Below are 17,092 nucleotides of genomic sequence, written 5' to 3' on the forward strand. Positions count from 1 at the left end.
AGAACATGGAGAAAAAAATTATATGAGTGTGCAGAGGAACAGATTAGGATTTCTGAGTTGATACTTGTTCAGTGCTTAAATAGTGGATGACATAGGAAGTCTGTATAAGTTTTTGTTAAAAGAATGAATAATTAAAAGTAAATGTTTTTTTCCTGTGTTAGGTCTGGGTCACTACAATATCACCAGTGTGCCCACGAAGCTCAGGGGAGACCTTGTGGGGGTGAACGTTGTCCAGGTCGCCACCTATGGTGATTGCTGCCTGGCCGTGTCTGCTGATGGAGGCCTCTTCGGTTGGGGAAACTCTGAGTACCGGCAGCTGGCTTCTGTCACTGAATCTACACAGGTATGAGGTTACCTACAGCATGGTGCTGGGAGGTATGGAAACATAAAAGTGTTAAGGATGCTTATGAGAGGTTCTTCAAGTTGTGATATATAAATTGTTTAGCTTAACCTGTTGTAAAGCAACCTCTTCAGGGTACTGAGTTCTTAGCAATCTCCATGGAGCTTAAAAGCAGGTCAGATTAAAAAGCCATTGTTATCAGTAATTACATGAGACAGTACTGATTTAGATCAGTATTTTAGGCATGCCTGTATACCCTACCTCATTCTATTTTTTTTTTTTTTTGAGACACAGTCTCACTATGTCACCCTTGGTAGAGTGCCCTGGTATCACAGCCCACTGCAAACTCAAACTCTTTGGGCTTAAGTGATTCTCTTGCTGAGGCAAGAGCCTCCCGAGTATCTGGGACTACAGGCGCCTGCCACAACGCCCAGCTATTCTTTTAGAGACAAGGTCTCGCTCTGGCTCAGACTGGTCATGAGCTCAGGCAATCCACCTGCCTCAGCCTCCCAGAATGCTAGGATTACAAGCGTGAGCCACCTCACCTGGTCAAACCTAGGACTTCGGGAGCCCAAGGCAGAAGAATCACTTGATGCCAGGTGTTCAAGACCAGCCTGGGAAATAATGAGACCCCATCCCTATAAAAAAAAAAAAAAAAAATTAGCCAGGCATGGTGGACACATGGCTGCCTCTGTCTCATTCTAAAAGGGATATGAGGATGTTTGTATAAGTCCCCATGATGTCACATCATGCCTCTGGTTGCATTATAACATATATGACATATATGCAATGCAGAAAAGTACACAAGGCCTCCTAAGTGTGCACCTTGAAGAAGACACCTGCGTGCCTCCCCCAGGTCCCATGGTGGGATACAAGTGGCACTGCCGTGTGACCTCTCCCCAGCACTGTCCCCTCTTTCTCAGCAAAGGGAGTCACTATCAATACAATGCAATAGGGTATTTGGTATGTTATTAGGAACATTTCAAATGTAAACAAAAAACAGATTACTGTATAACTAATCTTTTTCTACTTATCACCTCTGTTCAAAAATTCCCTAATAATTACCAATTTTTTTAAATGGAGATATAATTTGCATACCATAATTCACTATTTTAAAGTGTATAATTTAGTGGATTTAGTATATTCACAAGTTTGTGCAACTGTCGCCGCTTTGTAACTCCAGACCATTTATCACTCTTCCAAAAGGCCCCATGATCAGTAACAGCCACTTTTGTTGCATTTGTAATTCCATCTACTTCTCTGTCCTGAATTATTTTGAAGCAAATCCCAGATATTGTATTTCATTCAATAAATGTTTTAGTATGTCTCAAGGATTGTTTAGGAAACATACTACATTCCTTAATGCGATCATATTTAAATATATATTAATAGATAAAGAACTCAGAGGGAAACTAAAGATCAGCTAATTAAATAAAGAAATGCCTCCTCTGGGGTCTGGCACAGTGGCTAGAAGTATGCAGATTTGGCTCTGAGTTCTCTTACAAAGAAGAAAACATGGTCATCTAAATGCCTTCTTATTTTTGTAAGATAAACAGCAAATAAGGTGTTCAGGAGAAGTACTGCTCTTTCTGATGCCAAGACCTGAGAAAAATGTATCCCCGACCTTCCTGTAGATCTAATGTCATGCCATCTATTGCTATGTAACACATGACCCTAAACCTTAGTGATTAAAACAACACACAGGTATCATGTCCCAGTTTCTGTGGGTTGGGAACCTGGAGGTGGCTTAGCAGGGTCTTTTGGCTCAGACCCTGAGCCAAAGGCTATAGTAATCTCAAGGTTCAGCTGGGAAGGATCTGTTCCAAGCTCCTGCTGCTGGTGGTGGCTGGAGGGGGCATCCCCTGGTGGACTGTTGGACTGGGCCCCCTTTCCTTGCTGGAAGCCAGCCATGTGGTAGCTGTTGGCCAGGCCTTCCATGCTTCCTTACCACGTGGCTTCTCCATGGGGCAGCTCACAGCATGGTAGCTGTGGCAGCTCACAGCTCACCAGGCGAGCAAATGAGAGGGCAGAAGATTGCCAAGAAGGCAGAAGCCAGCGTTTCATAATTTAATCTCGGAAGTGACATCCACCTTGTCACTGTTGCTGGAATTCTGTTCCTTAGAAGCAAGTCATTAGATCCAGCCTACACATAAGGGGTAGGAATTACATCTGAGTGTGAATAACTAGAGATGGGATCACTGGGAGCCATTTTACCACAATCTGGGTTTTTAGAAATTACATTTATTTATTTATTTTTAAAAATTGATTCCATCAGGTGGTGTCTGTGGCTCAAAGGAGTGGGGTGCTGGCCCCATATGCTGGAGGTGGCGGGTTCAAACCCAGCTCCGGCCAAAAACTGCAAAAAAAAAATTTGATTCCATCTGGATTTCTTCTTGTGGCCTGAGCCTCTTCTTGTCATTGACCCCTGTGGTATTTCCAGTGGCTATTGTAGAGAATTTCCCAGCATGTGCTGAGGGTGCCATGCCAAAGCACAGTTAAGCAGAGACGCTCTGCAAGCTCCGCAGTAGGTCTGGGTCCCAGCTCTGACAGCCTTGCTTCACAGAGGCAGGATCTTCTGGGCCAGCAAGCCCCTTTGTTCCTTTAGAGTCAACTAAGGGATGGTTCTTTTTCAGCTGTCTCCATCTGAAAGTGAATCTGTAGAGATTCAAGGCTGTCACTGAGGAACTTAAAATCTATCTTTCTAAAGTTACTTCTCAGCAGAATTGCTGAGACCAAGTCCTGCTGGAAAGCTCAGTTGGCCACACATCCCCCCTCCAAGCCTCTGACGCTCCCATCTCTCTCTTAGCAGGTGTCGCCTCCAATTTCGTAGACTGCTGCCATCTATTTGTGTGCACTGGGTGTCCCACACACTTCTGTGTCCATACCCACCTAGGGCGTGCTCCCTTTGTAACCACAGAAGAAACATACACAAAATGGAGCTAGCTCCATTTGAAGCCTTGGATCCTTCGCACAAGATCCTTTCTGAGAACCTTACTCCATCTGTGGGGCCTTCTCTCTCATCATTTCGACCTCTCCCTCTCTGTTGGTTTCTGGCTGTCAGCCTTTGTACCTCCCTTGTGTGTCTCCCACCTGAACAAGCCTCATCCTTATTCACCTCCCCCGACTCCTCGTCAGGGGTCGCTCTCAGAGGCCCTTGAACTTTCCTTCATTGTATTTAACACAAATGTAATTTTTTATTAATTTCAGTCAACATCTGCCTCTTCTGCTAGGCTAGAACTCTCTGCGGGTGGAAACCAGATCTCTTTTGCTCCCTCTTGCACTCCCAGCACCTAGCATGATGCTTAGCCCACATTAGATGTTTGTGGAGTGAAGGAATGAAGTGGGGCTTACTACTCTGTACTTAAGACGAGAGTGCTGCCTGGTCCCCACCTCTTTGCTTTTCTAACACTGTGGCCCCTTTCTTTGATTCAGGTCAATGTGCCCCGGTGCTTACCCTTCTCAGGAGTGGGGAAGGTGCGGCAGGCTGCATGTGGTGGTACAGGCTGTGCTGTGCTCAATGGTGAGACCTCTTCTGGCAGCTCATTGGGAAGCTATAACTAGTTTGGTTGGATGGAGTGACCAGTGTCCATTGGATTCACAGGCTGTAGACCTCAGCCTAGAGAAGGGAATGTGGTATGGGAAGATCTAGTTGGATGAAGTCCAGTTATTACAGGGTAAGGGTGAGATTCTTGATAGAAGGATAACAGCTTGTGATTTATATAGACAGACAGCAACAGAGCTTAGTCATACTCTCACAAACTTCTGGAGCGGAGAATGAAAACTGCTTTATCCTCCCTACTCAGCCTGGCTAGCGACTCCAGCTCTGCCTTCTCCAGCCAAGAAATAAAAGGCAGATGGGAGAAGAGCCTCAGAGTTGGAAACTGAGATTGGTGCCCCTGGGATTAAATGTCTGGCACCACTGATGAATATTAAACATTTTATAACGGAAAACTATTTCCAAGGGTTTTAAGAATCTGGGCAGAAACTGTTTATGTGTTTTTGGCTCAGTCTTCTGATCAGTGTGCAACTTAAAGCTGTCAGGAGGGGAAAAACTGTCCTCAACTTCTCTGTGCTCACGTGGGTTTTCTGGCTGGTTGATGGACTGGTCCCTTCCAGGTTATGCTCAAGATGTGGGAAGTTTGCATTCTGAGATGGGTTAGCTGGCTAGACAGACTCCACAAGCAAAAATTTAAGCAGAGGAGAGGGAATTAAGTTTAAATCTCTGTCAGCATGTTCTTGCCAAGCAAGGAAGAAAAGAAAAAAAGTCTGTGTGGATATAATCAATCTTGATGGTACAGTTTGAGTTTCTGGTGAGGGAAGGCTCTCCTTGGGTTGACTTGCTAACAGTTGCTTTTCCTGTAATGTAGGGGAAGGACATGTTTTTGTCTGGGGATATGGAATTCTTGGGAAAGGACCAAACCTGGTAGAAACTGCTCTTCCAGAAATGATTCCACCCACTCTCTTTGGCTTGACGGAGTTCAACCCAGAAGTCGGTGTTTCCCGCATTCGATGTGGACTCAGCCACTTTGCAGCACTTACCAGTAAGTGACCAGGCCCTGGCAGCCCCAGAGTAGTACTGGCAGAAGCTTGCTCTTTCAGCTACAACCCCAACTGTGGGCAGCTCTCAGATTCCATCCATCCAGTGGAGCAGTGGCTTTGTATGGTTTAATTAAAGAGGGCGGCTGATCTAGAAGTTGTTTGGCTTGAGGTTATATAATATATGTCTTTTCCTCATCCTGGAGTTTTGTTTTTGGTTCGTTTGGTTGGTGGTTAGGTTAATGTGAAAGTGAAGATTCTCAGGAGTGTACCCGCTGGTGATAAGAGGAGGGGACCTCAACTATGTTGGGGCACTAGAGGAAACCAGCAGAGGTTTGGCGAATTGACAGGTGGGCAGTGAGGAAATGATTGTGTGGGGCATAATCCCATTCCCTGGCCACTCCCAAAACCATGATCTGACCCAGGGACATGGGATGGCAAGAGGCAGACTTATACGACTGTCCTATGGCTTTCTGGAGGTAAATCTACCAATTTCTCCAAAGTGCTGGGGGAAAAAAAATGATGAAAGGGAAGGCTGAGGTGGAGGTTTTCTTAAAGACTTGCCAAATTACAAAGCCACAGAATATCCAGTTACTCTCCAGACCTCTAGAATGTGTGCTTTTCTTTGATCACATCTCTTATTCCACAGTTACTATCAGTTCCATTTGCTGCTTTTTAGTTGACTTGAATAGTAAAACTGTACTAAGTTAATTTCATTTTGTGCTTCTCAAGTAAACTAGTTATTTCCTTGCAATAAGGAAATCTCTCCATCTAATGGCAAGTGATTCTTTTTGTAAACACATGGCCCAGAACAGTCAGTTTTGCTTATTCTTGTTTGTGTTCTCTGGCCTCATGCTTATGTGGGGACTGTCTTGAGTTCCAGATTTTGGGGGGCCTTTAAACCGGCTGGCTGGAGCCTGGGTGGTTGGGAGTGGAGTTTTGTCACCTCTGAGAGTAGTGACGCGCTGAGTGGAGGCATTGAGAACGAAGAATTCCCTGCCCTGCTGCACTAGTGCAGTTACCTCCCAGATGAGTCCAGGGCTTGTGAATTTTTTGAGTTAGCATGTAAGAGTCATATGGATTAATTCTGGGGACAAAAAATATTTACTTCCAGAATATTCTAAGGCTTAAACTACATGCGAAGTCAAGTGTTTGGAAATCCGTGGGAAGCATTTGACTAGAGTGGACTGTTCTCTGTTTGCTGTCATGCCTCGTAGCTATTTCAGGTCACACTGCAATGAAATCCTTCTCCAGATTTCCCCCAAGGCCCAACAGCCATCCTCTAGACCAGTGGTTCTTAACCTGTGGGTTGCAACCCTTTGTAACAATGAAAATACATTGTGGCATAGGAAGGTTGAGAACCACTGCTCTAGATAGAAGTTACAGTGCCTCAGTAGAAAGAGCATCAGAGCTTGGGGTTCTCCCCTGCCTGTGTGCCCAGAGTTTGCCAATGGAATTGGAGTTGGTTTGTTTATCCCATGGTCAGCTAACATGTCTAGGAGTCAGATCAAATTGTTCTGTAAACACGTATGACACGGAGGCATGGAGGATGGCCAGACCTAAGAGGCTATGACAGCTTGAAAGAGGATTCATATTTCATCGGCTCAAGTTGTTGTAGTCCTGGTGTTTTCAGGTTGCTTCCTCTGCCTCCTGTGACCCGTGCTTTTTGCCTGATAGCTGGTATTGAAAGGAGGCTCAGTGCTGGGGACTGCCCGAGCTGTGTGGATGGGGTCCAGTCTGGAGGTGGGCTCTGAGAGGCTGCCCTGAGCCAGCACCCTCCTTGAGGCAGCACCTCCAGGGCCCTGGTCTAGATTCTCCCTCCTGGGCTGCCCTCTTATGGCAGCACCCTGTCCTTTTCCTTCATGACACTTTTTTTTTTTTTTTTTTTTGTAGAGACAGAGTCTCACTTTATGGCCCTTGGGTAGAGTGCCGTGGCATCACACAGCTCACAGCAACCTCCAACTCCTGGGCTTAAGCGATTCTCCTGCCTCAGCCTCCCGAGTAGCTGGGACTACAGGTGCCCGCCACCACGCCCAGCTATTTTTTGGTTGCAGTTCAGCCAGGGCCGGGTTTGAACCCGCCACCTCGGTATATGGGGCCGGCGCCTCACCGACTGAGCCACAGGCACCGCCCCTTCATGACACTTTTTAAACAATTTATAATCATGAATTTGTTGGTTAATCTTTTTTTTTTTTTTTGAGATGGAGCCTCAAGCTGTCAACCTGGGTAGAGTGCTATGGCATCATCACAGCTCACAGCAACCTCCAACTCCCGGGCTCAAGCAATTCTCCTGTCTCCGCCTCCCAAGTAGCTGGGATTACAGGCGCCCACCACAATGCCCGGCTATTTTTTGTTGCAGCCGTCATTGTGGTTTGGCGGGCCTGGGCTGTATTTGAACCCGCTAGCTCAGGTGTATATGGCTGGCGCCTTAGCCACTTGAGCCACAGGCGCTGAGCCAGTTAATCATTTTTATTTCTAGCTCTTTGACTAAATCAAGTCCCATGCAGGACAGGACCCATATCCATTCAGTCACTATCCTGTGTCTGTTCCCAGAACACAGACATAGAGCCGGTACAAACAGGGTCCCAGGAACTAGATGTCATTTGACTGAATGTTCCTGAGAAGTGGAACCCAAAGAAGGAATGACATACCATTTGTTCTACTTCTCACTATCAAGATGGGAAGCGCAAGGTGTAGCCAGGATGTATGGAGGGCAGTTTGGTCAGACTGTGGTGGGGGCTGGGCCTGAGTGACAGGCAGCGTGTGCAGGAGCCACCTCCACCTCCAGCTCCATGCACGAGCTCATCTCCCATGTGGATGGACACAGTGCAAGTCTTGGCCTTGGACGTGGTTTTGGTATGGGGGCAGCATCTAAAACACTTTTCCTTTCACAAGAAAGCATTAACATCTGGTAAAAATTGTAGTTTAACAGGGGATTTTGTTTGCACCTGGTTCCAGCCAGCCTGTTCTCATGACCCGTTCTCTTCTCAGAAACTTATTCTTTGCATAGCCCCAACCAAGCTACTATTTTCCTTTCTTTGCAGACAAAGGAGAGCTGTTTGTGTGGGGCAAGAACATCCGAGGGTGCCTGGGGATCGGTCGCCTAGAAGACCAGTATTTCCCATGGAGGGTAAGGCCGGCCTGGGCGGGCTTGAGGATGTGTCGCAGTAGATGCCCAGTATGCGGCCATGCTGGGACAAGGGTCACACAACATGCTCCCCTTTCTGGGTCATGGCTGCCCTCCTGCCGTGGCACATTCTGCCACTACACACTGCCGTGGCATCTGGGGAGACTCCTAGATGGTGGCAGGGCACAGTGAGCCCTGCACCAGGCCCTCAGGGCTCTCTGTCTTCACTCCAGTGGTGGGACAGGACCTCCTGGGGCCTGCGGAGTGAGAGGTGGGAGGGAGTTGCCCACCCAAGGGTCTGTTCCTGTAGGAAGCCCCATGAGAGGTGGTGCCCATAGCTCAGTGCATAGGGCATCAGCCATATACACTGAGGCTGCCACCAGCCTGAACCCAGCCAGGGCCAGCTAAAATAAACAGTGACAACTGCAACAAAAAAATAGCCAGACGTTGTGGTGGGCTCCTGTAGTCCCAGCTACTTGGGAGGCTGAGGCAAGAGATCACTTAAGCCCAAGAGTTTGAGGTTGCTATGAGCTGTGATGCCACAGCACTCTACTGAGTGTGACATAGTGAGACTCTGTCTCAAAAAAAAAAAAAAAAGTCCCATGAGAGACTGTCCCGGGGAATGTGGAGCGGGGAAACAAAGGCACAGTGTTGTATCAGTAAGCCCAGGCTCTAAGAGGCTCCAAAGGGTGAGGTATTTGAAGAAGTCAGCAAGCTAGGAGCTGTTTATGGAGGCCCATGTCAGGGAACGCTTTACAACGTAGGATGTTCAATATTTAGATTGCCTCTCCACAGCCACCAAGTGAAAAAATAAAGGGTTTTCTTAGGGGGCAGTGTACAATTAGACAAAAAGGCTTATTTCAGAATTAAAGGAGAAAAAGATTCTTTTCTAAATTGTAGTTTGTCTTAGTGTTATTTAGTAGTCCTTCAAGTTATTCTAAGAAAAGAGGGTTTTTTGGGTTTTTTTTTTTAGTACAAAACATTGTTCATGGTACAAAAAAATGTATTGTGAAAAACATCTCCTACTATTCTTCCGGACGCAGCATGGGTGCTCGTTTCTTATGCTCTTGTCCAAGAGATAGTCTGTGCATAGCAATTTGTGTGTGCGCATGTGTGAAAGTGTGTGTAAGTACTTTATTAGAAGGCAGGATTTTAATAATGTCTTTTGAAATCGTGAAAAGCATTTTATAAAAACACTTACAAAAATGCAAAAGAAATACTTGATTTGAAAAATATTAAGATTCTATTTGTCAAAAACCCACTGTGATGTGACCTGAAGAACTCTAGTGTTGGCTCGGTGCCTGTGGCTCAAGCGGCTAAGGCACCAGCCACCTACACCTGAGCTGGCAGGTTTGAATCCAGCCTCGGCCCGCCAAACAACAATGTCAGCTGCAACCAAAAAATAGCCGGGCATTGTGGTAGGTGCCTGTAGTCCCAGCTACTTGGGAGGCTGAGGCAGAAGAATCACTTGAGCCCAGGGGTTGGAGGTTGCTGTGAGCTGTGATGCCACAGCACTCTACTGAGGGCAACAGCTTGAGGCTCTGTCTCAAAAAAAAAAAAAAAATGAACTCTAGTGTTTTAGGGACTGTGTTGGTCCTCTTCTTGGCTGCTGCCTCTCCTGGATCTCTGTGGGCTCAGCAGGCTTTGACTCCTTTATTAAAAACTGTCAGTGGAGGCTCTAAGACAGTGATTCTCAACCTTCCTAATTCCGTGACCCTTTACTACAGTTCCTGTGGGTTATGACCCACAGGTTGAGAACTGCTGTAAGAACAAGTTGAAATGGAGACTTTAAACTTGGGAAAAAATGCTTGTATAGCAGAGTTGTTACCAAGGTGGTTGGTGCTTGCCAGCCTGTTCCTGAGCCTGGAAATGTTATCGTCTGTGAGGAAGGGACAGTCAGGCACTGGGCAGTGGGCATCACACCAATAATTTATATACACCACTTGTTTTCTTGGCAATCCCTCACTACTCTCTCTTCACCTTTCCTTTCAAAAAGGACTTCTTTTTGTGGGGAAGCTCAGGAAACAGTGAAAGCAGCTGGGTTTTAGATGAATGAACACTGAGAAAGGCCTCTCCACCTGCCCTCACTTCTCCATATCAGAGTGTAGATCAGTCTGAAATCTGACCTGGTCCTTTCACCTGCTGTGGTGCCTGTGTGGGGCCAGGAGCAGCGGCTGCTGGAGCCTGAGGCCACTCAAGGCTTCTGTCCAGCCTGCTTGCTCTGACCCCTTGTGAACAAGCGTCCTTCCCTACAATCGTGCCATCAGGGAAAGGGCACTCTAGCTTGTCCCTGCGAAGGCTGCATGTCATGCCAAACACTGTCTTCCCTGTTGCCCAACTGGTGAGCGCTAAGTATTTGTGTAAGGGAATGGGCTTGTTTCTTTGCCCCCTTTTGGTTGGAGGGTGGGCAGATTGGGTGCAGGCAAGGTAGAATGGTGGCAGTAGCCTGGCTTGGATCCACTTGTGGAGTCCAGTTTCTTCTGCTTTACTGACTTTTTTTTTTTTTTTTTGTAGAGACAGAGTCTCACTTTACCACCCTCAGTAGAGTGCCATGACGTCATAGGACTCACAGCAACCTCCAGCTCTTGGGCTTCCGCGATTCTCTTGCCTCAGCCTCCCGAGCAGCTGGGACTACAGGCACCCAGCACAACGCTTGGCTATTTTTTTGTTGCAGTTCGGCTGGGGCTTGGTTTGAACCCGCCACCCTCGGCATATGGGACCGGCGCCCTACTCACTGAGCCACAAACGCCACCCTGCTCTACTGACTTTTTAAAAAATTATAGGTGGCTGGATGTGGTGTCTCACGCCTGTGATCCCAGCATGGGAGGCTAAGGCAGGTGGAGCTCAGGAGTTCGAGACCAGCCTGAGCTAGAGGGAGACTCAGTCTCTAAAAATAGCTGAGTACCGTGGTGGGCGCCTCTAGTCTCAGCTACTCGGGAGACTGAGGCAAGAGGATTGCTCAAGCCAAGAGTTTGAGGTCGCTGTGAGCTACATTGACCCCCTGGTATTGTACCAGGGCAACACAGCGAGACTTTGTTTCAAAAAAAAAAAAAAAAATTACATGTGATTTTTATTTTTTAAGTAATCCTCAGTGAGGGATATATTATATCATTTAGAAAGTATTTAAGAAAAGAAAAAAAGGGTATAGCTTTATTTGTAGCCCAGAGAATGGTACTAACTAGTTATTCCTGACTTGAATAAGTTGGGCTTTTCTCACAGTATGTGGGCCCAGGAAGTGACATTGAAGTCACCTGATTCAAACCTCTCCTTCTGGAAGCTTTCCAGGACATATTTTCCTGCTACACAGTGATACTCATCACTCAGAGAGGTTCACTGGTTTCTTCAAGGTCGAGCCAAGGTTCAGACTCGGATGCGTCTCACTTTTTTTTTTTTTAAGAGACAGGGTCTTGCTCTGTTGCCCAGGCTGGAGTACAATGGTGCAATCATAGCTCACTATAGCCTCCAACTCCTGAGCTCAAGCGATCTTCCTGCCTCAGCCTCCTGGGTAGCTGGGACCATAGCCACATGCCACAATGCCCAGATAATTAAAAAAGACTGTTTTGTTTTTTTTAGAGATAGGGGTCTTGCTATGTTGCCTGAGTGGATGTTGAATGCCTGGCCTGAAGTAACACTCCTTCGTGGGCTTCCCAAAGTGTTGGGATTACAAAGTGAGCCACCGCACCTGACCACAGATAGGTCCAACTTTTAAGATGATGGTATTTTCACTGTAGCTCACCTCTCCTCAAAGAGCCTGAAACTGGAGAGAAGGCAGAATGCAGAGTTGAGGAGTATTTGACCAGCCTTTGCCTGGCCTTTTAGGACACTCTGACCAAGACAGGAGACCACTGTCCTCGGATAGGCTCCAAGGGGGTTTTGAATGGCCTTCACCTTTCCCCTCCCAGGGAGCACACTCGGCTCTCACAAAACGTTATAGCTTTACTGCGTGGGAGGCAGAGCATGGACAGTGTGCAGGGCACTTTGGATTTGGTCTCCGTCATCCTCAAAACAACCTTTGTGGGTCAGGTTCTCCCTCTGCAGTGTGCACAAGTGGACTTTGTGAGTTGAAGGGGCTTGCCCCAAATCCCATGGCCCTGAGTGGGTACGATTTGAACTGGGCCTCTGCCTGCAGACCACTTTCACTCCTGCTGGGTCAAGACTAGTAGAGTTTGGGGCACAAGCTGGGAAACCCCCAGACTCCTGGCCTCCTCTGGTCATTGAGTAGCCCCAGGTCTTGCGTGGTTGTGACAGTGCAGGAAAGTAGTGCAGTTTGCAAGCTGGGCACTCTGTGGAGCATAGCTGGGCCCTGAGCTGTCTCGCTTCATCAGAGTTCCCTCTCTGTTGCCATGATGGACTCACAGCTCTGGTTCAGTGTCCCTCCAGCTGTTCCTCTGCCTTTCACCTGGTAGGCGTTTGTTTCAGGAGCTGGTAATTGTGGAGAGAGATGCTGTTAAGCTGATTCTGCTCAGACTTTTAAAAGAGTTACTGAGGCTAAATGTGGTTCTGGTTTTTGGAACTGCTTTCTTACGCAGCAAAGCTGTGAACATAAATTGGTTTAGAACAGAAATTCCTTTTAACCTTGACTAAGACAAAAATAAAACATGGCTGAGGGCAGTGTTCTCTTGGACTCAGCTCTGAGGCTGTGCGGGAGCTCTCGCCAGGGGGCGCTGGAGCCTCAGGGAGCTGCCGCTGCTCCCCAGAGAGGCTCTCAGGGGCCCCAGGCTAAAATCATTGTCCTGGCAAGTGACCCAAGGCAAATGGTTTACTCTGCTTTGGGCCCTAATGGCCAGAACACTGGGGAGACAGGGACAAAGGTGCTAAGTGCAGCAGGTTGGCGCAGATTAGTGAGGAGAGGGGCACTTTCCCAGGAAAGGTAAATAAAGTGCTCTCTAATGGCTGGGAGGTTGCTAAGAGCTCATCTGGACCCTGTCTCCAGAGGCTGTGTGTTTTCTGCTGCTTCCATGGCCAGCCTGGAACGCTTTCTGTATCTACGTGCCTTTGGGATTAACTGGGTCACCACTTCTTGTTTGTTTAGTGATTTCTGTAATAGTTTCTGCTAAAGACGTTTGTTTAGAGACGGGAGTATGGTATGACTCAGTTTCTCGCATCCATTTGCCTGTGGCCTGGAGTCTTCTAATGGTCTTGTCTCCCCAACATAGGCGCAAAGCTCTGGGTCAGCGCCTGCTGCCTGTGTGCTTTTTGGCTGGGCCATCTGGATTAGACATTTCCCTCTTAAGCCTAGTAAACTCCACAGGCTGTGACAGATCCCCTTTCCAGCTGTCACACTGCCTGGTTGATTGTGGCCATCAGGGAAGGATGGTCAAATTCAGATCTGGTCAGTAGAAGTGGTGTCAGCATCCTGACAAGGGTCTGTGGGCAAACCATGAGGGGGCATCATTGATTGAGAAAAAATAAGACCTGGGTGGTGCCTGTGGCTCAGTGAGTCGGACATCGGCTCCATACACCGAGGGTGGTGGGTTTGAACCCGGCCTGGCCAAACTGCAACAAAAAAATAGCCGGGCATTGTGGCAGGTGCCTGTGGTCCCAGCTACTCGGGAAGTTGAGGCAAGAGAATCACCTAAGCCCAAGAGCTGGAGGTTGCTGTGAGCTGTGACGCCACAGCACTCTACCAAGGGTGACAAAGTGAAACTCTGTCTCTAAAAAAAAAAAAGAAAGAATAAGACCTGTGTCTGCTCTTCTTTGCATTAAGAACCTCTGGAAGGATAATAAAAAACTAGTTAAAAGTAGTCTCTAGTTCAGAGGCAGGTGGAGACTGGGACAGATGATGATAGGGGTGGTGGTATTAAAAGGTATTTAATACCTTTTTATTCTTTTCCACGGAATGTCCTTTTATATTATCTAATAATAATAATAAACAAGAACCAGAATGAAAATTTCTCCTTTCCTGGACAGCTGGCTTGGCCTTGTGGCTCTGGGCATACCTGGAATATTTGGGGCATCCATTTCCAAGGTGAGGCTATACAACAGCTGGCACCCTTTTTAAGGTAAACAGGCTTATGCTGCCTCATCTGAACAAAGCTGTTTTCTTGCTCCCTTGAGGGCTGGGCCCTCCTGTGATGACAGCAAGGTCCTTCTGAGACACAGTTGTGCTGTTCTCTGAAATGGCTGTGACTTGGGACACAGCCTCCCTGTGTTTGAAGTGGGGCTTGATTAACAAGGGGACTGAGACACTGGGCCAATGGGGCAAGGGACTCCCAAGGCAAGAGAAAGGTTTCTTGAGCTTCCCAGTGAGCCAAGGTGGTGACCCTAGGAAAGGTGTCACTGAATGCCCAGCTTGCAGAACAGGACCCTGGCAGGATCACATTCAGGGAAGCAGCCTCTGTGGGACATGTGTGTTCCAGCACAGGGCACACAGGTCTGTGTCCTTGCCCAGAGTGGTCTCTCTGAGGGCTGGACGTGAACAATGATGGCTGCCGTCATAATGGAGCCTGCTTGGTCCATTACACATCACGCATCCCCGCTCCCAGGGGAGGGAGTCAAGGCTCAGACAGGGTTAGTGAGTGACCTAAGAGGCAGGGCCCAGACTGGGCTGACTCTGCTGCCCCCATGCGCCGTCTTCCCCTCATGGTATTCTGGGCTTTATTTTTCAGGTGACGATGCCTGGGGAGCCTGTGGATGTGGCGTGCGGTGTGGATCACATGGTGACGCTGGCCAAGTCATTCATCTGAATCTCCTGCCTGACCTGCTGGAGTCTGGCCCTGGCCTCAGAACCACTCAGACTGCTTAGAGGCAGGCACGTGAATGCCCAGCCAGGGTTCCTGTTTGGTGGCAGATGGGGATGAAGACCCTTTGTGGAGTGTGGCACTCTTTCCTAAATCCTTGGTGGGCGTGTACTGAGAGCATCTGGGACAAGGTCTCTACCTTAGCTGAGGACAGGACCTTCTGAATTCAGCACAGGACTCTGCCTTCATGGGCTGGGCTCCTGAGATGCTGGGATGGCCCAGGGTGGGGAAGTGATTTACACATCTCAGCTCTCTTCAGGTAACACGGGGCAGCTTTTGTTATAATCTTTGGCCCAAGACACCGTCTTCAGAAAGCTTAGCCTTCGTGGCATAACATTTTGCACTACCTTACAGGGGTCCCGGACAGAATGTAGCACTCAGGTGGGCGTCTCTTTCCGCCTTGTCACAGCAGGCTTTCCCTTGGTTTGTATCTGGCAGGCTGTGCGTGTGCCTCAGGCCAAGCTTTGGTTGCAGCTGAGGGAGCCAGGCTTTAGCCAAGTCGGTCTGCTCACAGCCCTTTCAGGTCAGCTCCCACACCGCAAGCTCACTGGCAGGACACAAGTCAGCAGCCTGAAATACCTCAGACTAGGATTCTCCATGGAGCTGCCAGTGCACACCATCCCATCACTCATGGGGCCCATGGCTATCTCCAGTGTGACCATCTCACTGCCGGGCTTGGAAAAATCGAGAAGCCCCTCAGAAAGATTGAGGCCAAATTCTTGTGGGCTGAGGGCAGTGAACATGTCCATAAAAGCTTGGCTGCAGTGCCCGCCTTGGAGAAGAAAGATTCGGGGATTGTGAAAAGCATTTGATTTAGTAGCATGACTTGTCTTTTCCTTTAAAAACATCTTTTAAAGATCTCTTTGGAATAAAGTCTATTCTCTGCCTTTTGATTTTTAAGAACTGAAGAGGTCCTTTTATAATTTGACTTGATCATTTAGAGATTAGCTTTGAAAAACAAGGCTTTTGATAAAGGGGCCAGTGAAAAATACTTCAGAAGACAGTCTATCTGAACAGATTGTACTCTCCTAGTTCAGTTGGGAGAAAATATCTGGTGCTCATATCACAAACTGGGATGTCACGTGCTGCCCACCTGGAAGGGGAGCCATTCCTGTTACACCTTCACTCGGCACTTGGTGTGTAACCCTTAGGTGCCAGGTACATTGATCACTCTGGGCATGTGGTGACAAGCACCCTTGCCCTGTGAATCGACCATTCCAGGGAGAGAAACAGATGATGACCAGTAAACTGCCAGGTGGGCTGGATGGTTATGTGGCCTGGGGAGAGAAATGAGGAAGAGGGGTGGAGATGTTGGAAGGGCTGCGCTTTAAAGAATGATAGTCACCAAGAAGGTGACGTCCTTGCCACAATTTGGGTGTCTGGGGGAGCAGCCTTGTCATGGCACCTGGGCCGTAAGCACAATTCTTAGATTTATTCCTAAGTTTATTAAAGTTTTTCCGTAAATTTGAAATAGAAATTGAGAACTGTGTGTCACTTTTCTTCCTGAAACTTCTGGGTGGGCCCCACAGTGAAGAAGGGTAATCTGACCTTAGTGAAATCCAAGCCATGTAGCACATACTGAGTGTGAATGTCGCAGGAGATCAGGCCTGGGTCACACCGGCTGGGGCTCAGGATGGGAGGTGACGATGGGTGATAGAGGGTCTCTGGAGAAGGTAAGTTTTTTTTTTTTTTTTTGTAGAGACAGAGTCTCACTTTATGGCCCTCGATAGAGTGCCGTGGCCTCACACAGCTCACAGCAACCTCCAACTCCTGGGCTTAAGCGATTCTCTTGCCTCAGCCTCCCGAGTAGCTGGGACTACAGGCGCCCACCACAACACCCGGCTATTTTTTGGTTGCAGTTTGGCCGGGGCCGGGTTTGAACCCGCCACCCTCGGTATATGGGGCCGGCACCCTACCGACTGAGCCACAGGCGCCACCCCGAGAAGGTAAGTTTTTAAACCACCCACCCAGGCCGGGCACAGTGGTGCATGCCTGTAATCCCTATACTCTGGGAGGCCAAGGCAGGTGGATTGCCTGAGTTCAGGAGTTCAGGACCAGCCTGAGCAAGAGTGGGACCCTGTGTCTACTAAAAATAGAAAAACTAGGGCGGTGCCTGTGGCTCAAGGAGTAGGGCGCCGGTCCCATATGCCGGAGGTGGCGGGTTCAAACCCAGCCCTGGCCAAAAAACCACAAAAAAAAAAAAAAAAAAAAAAATAGAAAAACTAGCCAGGCATTGTGATAGGTACCTGTAATTCCAGCTACTTGGCAAGAGTATTTTTTGAGCCCAAGAGTTTGCTGTGAGCTGCTGTGGTGCCACAGCACTTCACCCAGGGTGACAGTGAGACTCTG

The 17,092-nt window shown here is 48.1% G+C and overlaps 1 protein-coding gene across 2 annotated transcripts in view; it reads left to right on the plus strand.

The window, feature by feature from the left end:
- The window catches only part of RCC1L (RCC1 like), a 63,808-nt gene extending 47,572 nt beyond the window's left edge, over positions 1-16,236 (plus strand). The window contains exons 7-12 of one of the 2 annotated variants that reach the window (XM_053554717.1): positions 162-343; positions 3,773-3,860; positions 4,708-4,881; positions 7,921-8,006; positions 13,914-13,971; positions 14,612-16,236. In XM_053554717.1, the coding sequence (XP_053410692.1) occupies positions 162-343; positions 3,773-3,860; positions 4,708-4,881; positions 7,921-8,006; positions 13,914-13,971; positions 14,612-14,748 (725 nt within the window). In that variant the 3' untranslated portion in view covers positions 14,749-16,236. The remainder of the gene's footprint in view (positions 1-161; positions 344-3,772; positions 3,861-4,707; positions 4,882-7,920; positions 8,007-13,913; positions 13,972-14,611) is intronic. The other variant, XM_053554718.1, reaches the window with a different exon arrangement.
- The last annotated feature ends 856 nt before the right edge of the window (positions 16,237-17,092 follow it).

Source organism: Nycticebus coucang, chromosome 12 (assembly GCF_027406575.1).
Source record: "Nycticebus coucang isolate mNycCou1 chromosome 12, mNycCou1.pri, whole genome shotgun sequence".
NCBI classification, from domain to species: Eukaryota; Metazoa; Chordata; class Mammalia; order Primates; family Lorisidae; genus Nycticebus; species Nycticebus coucang.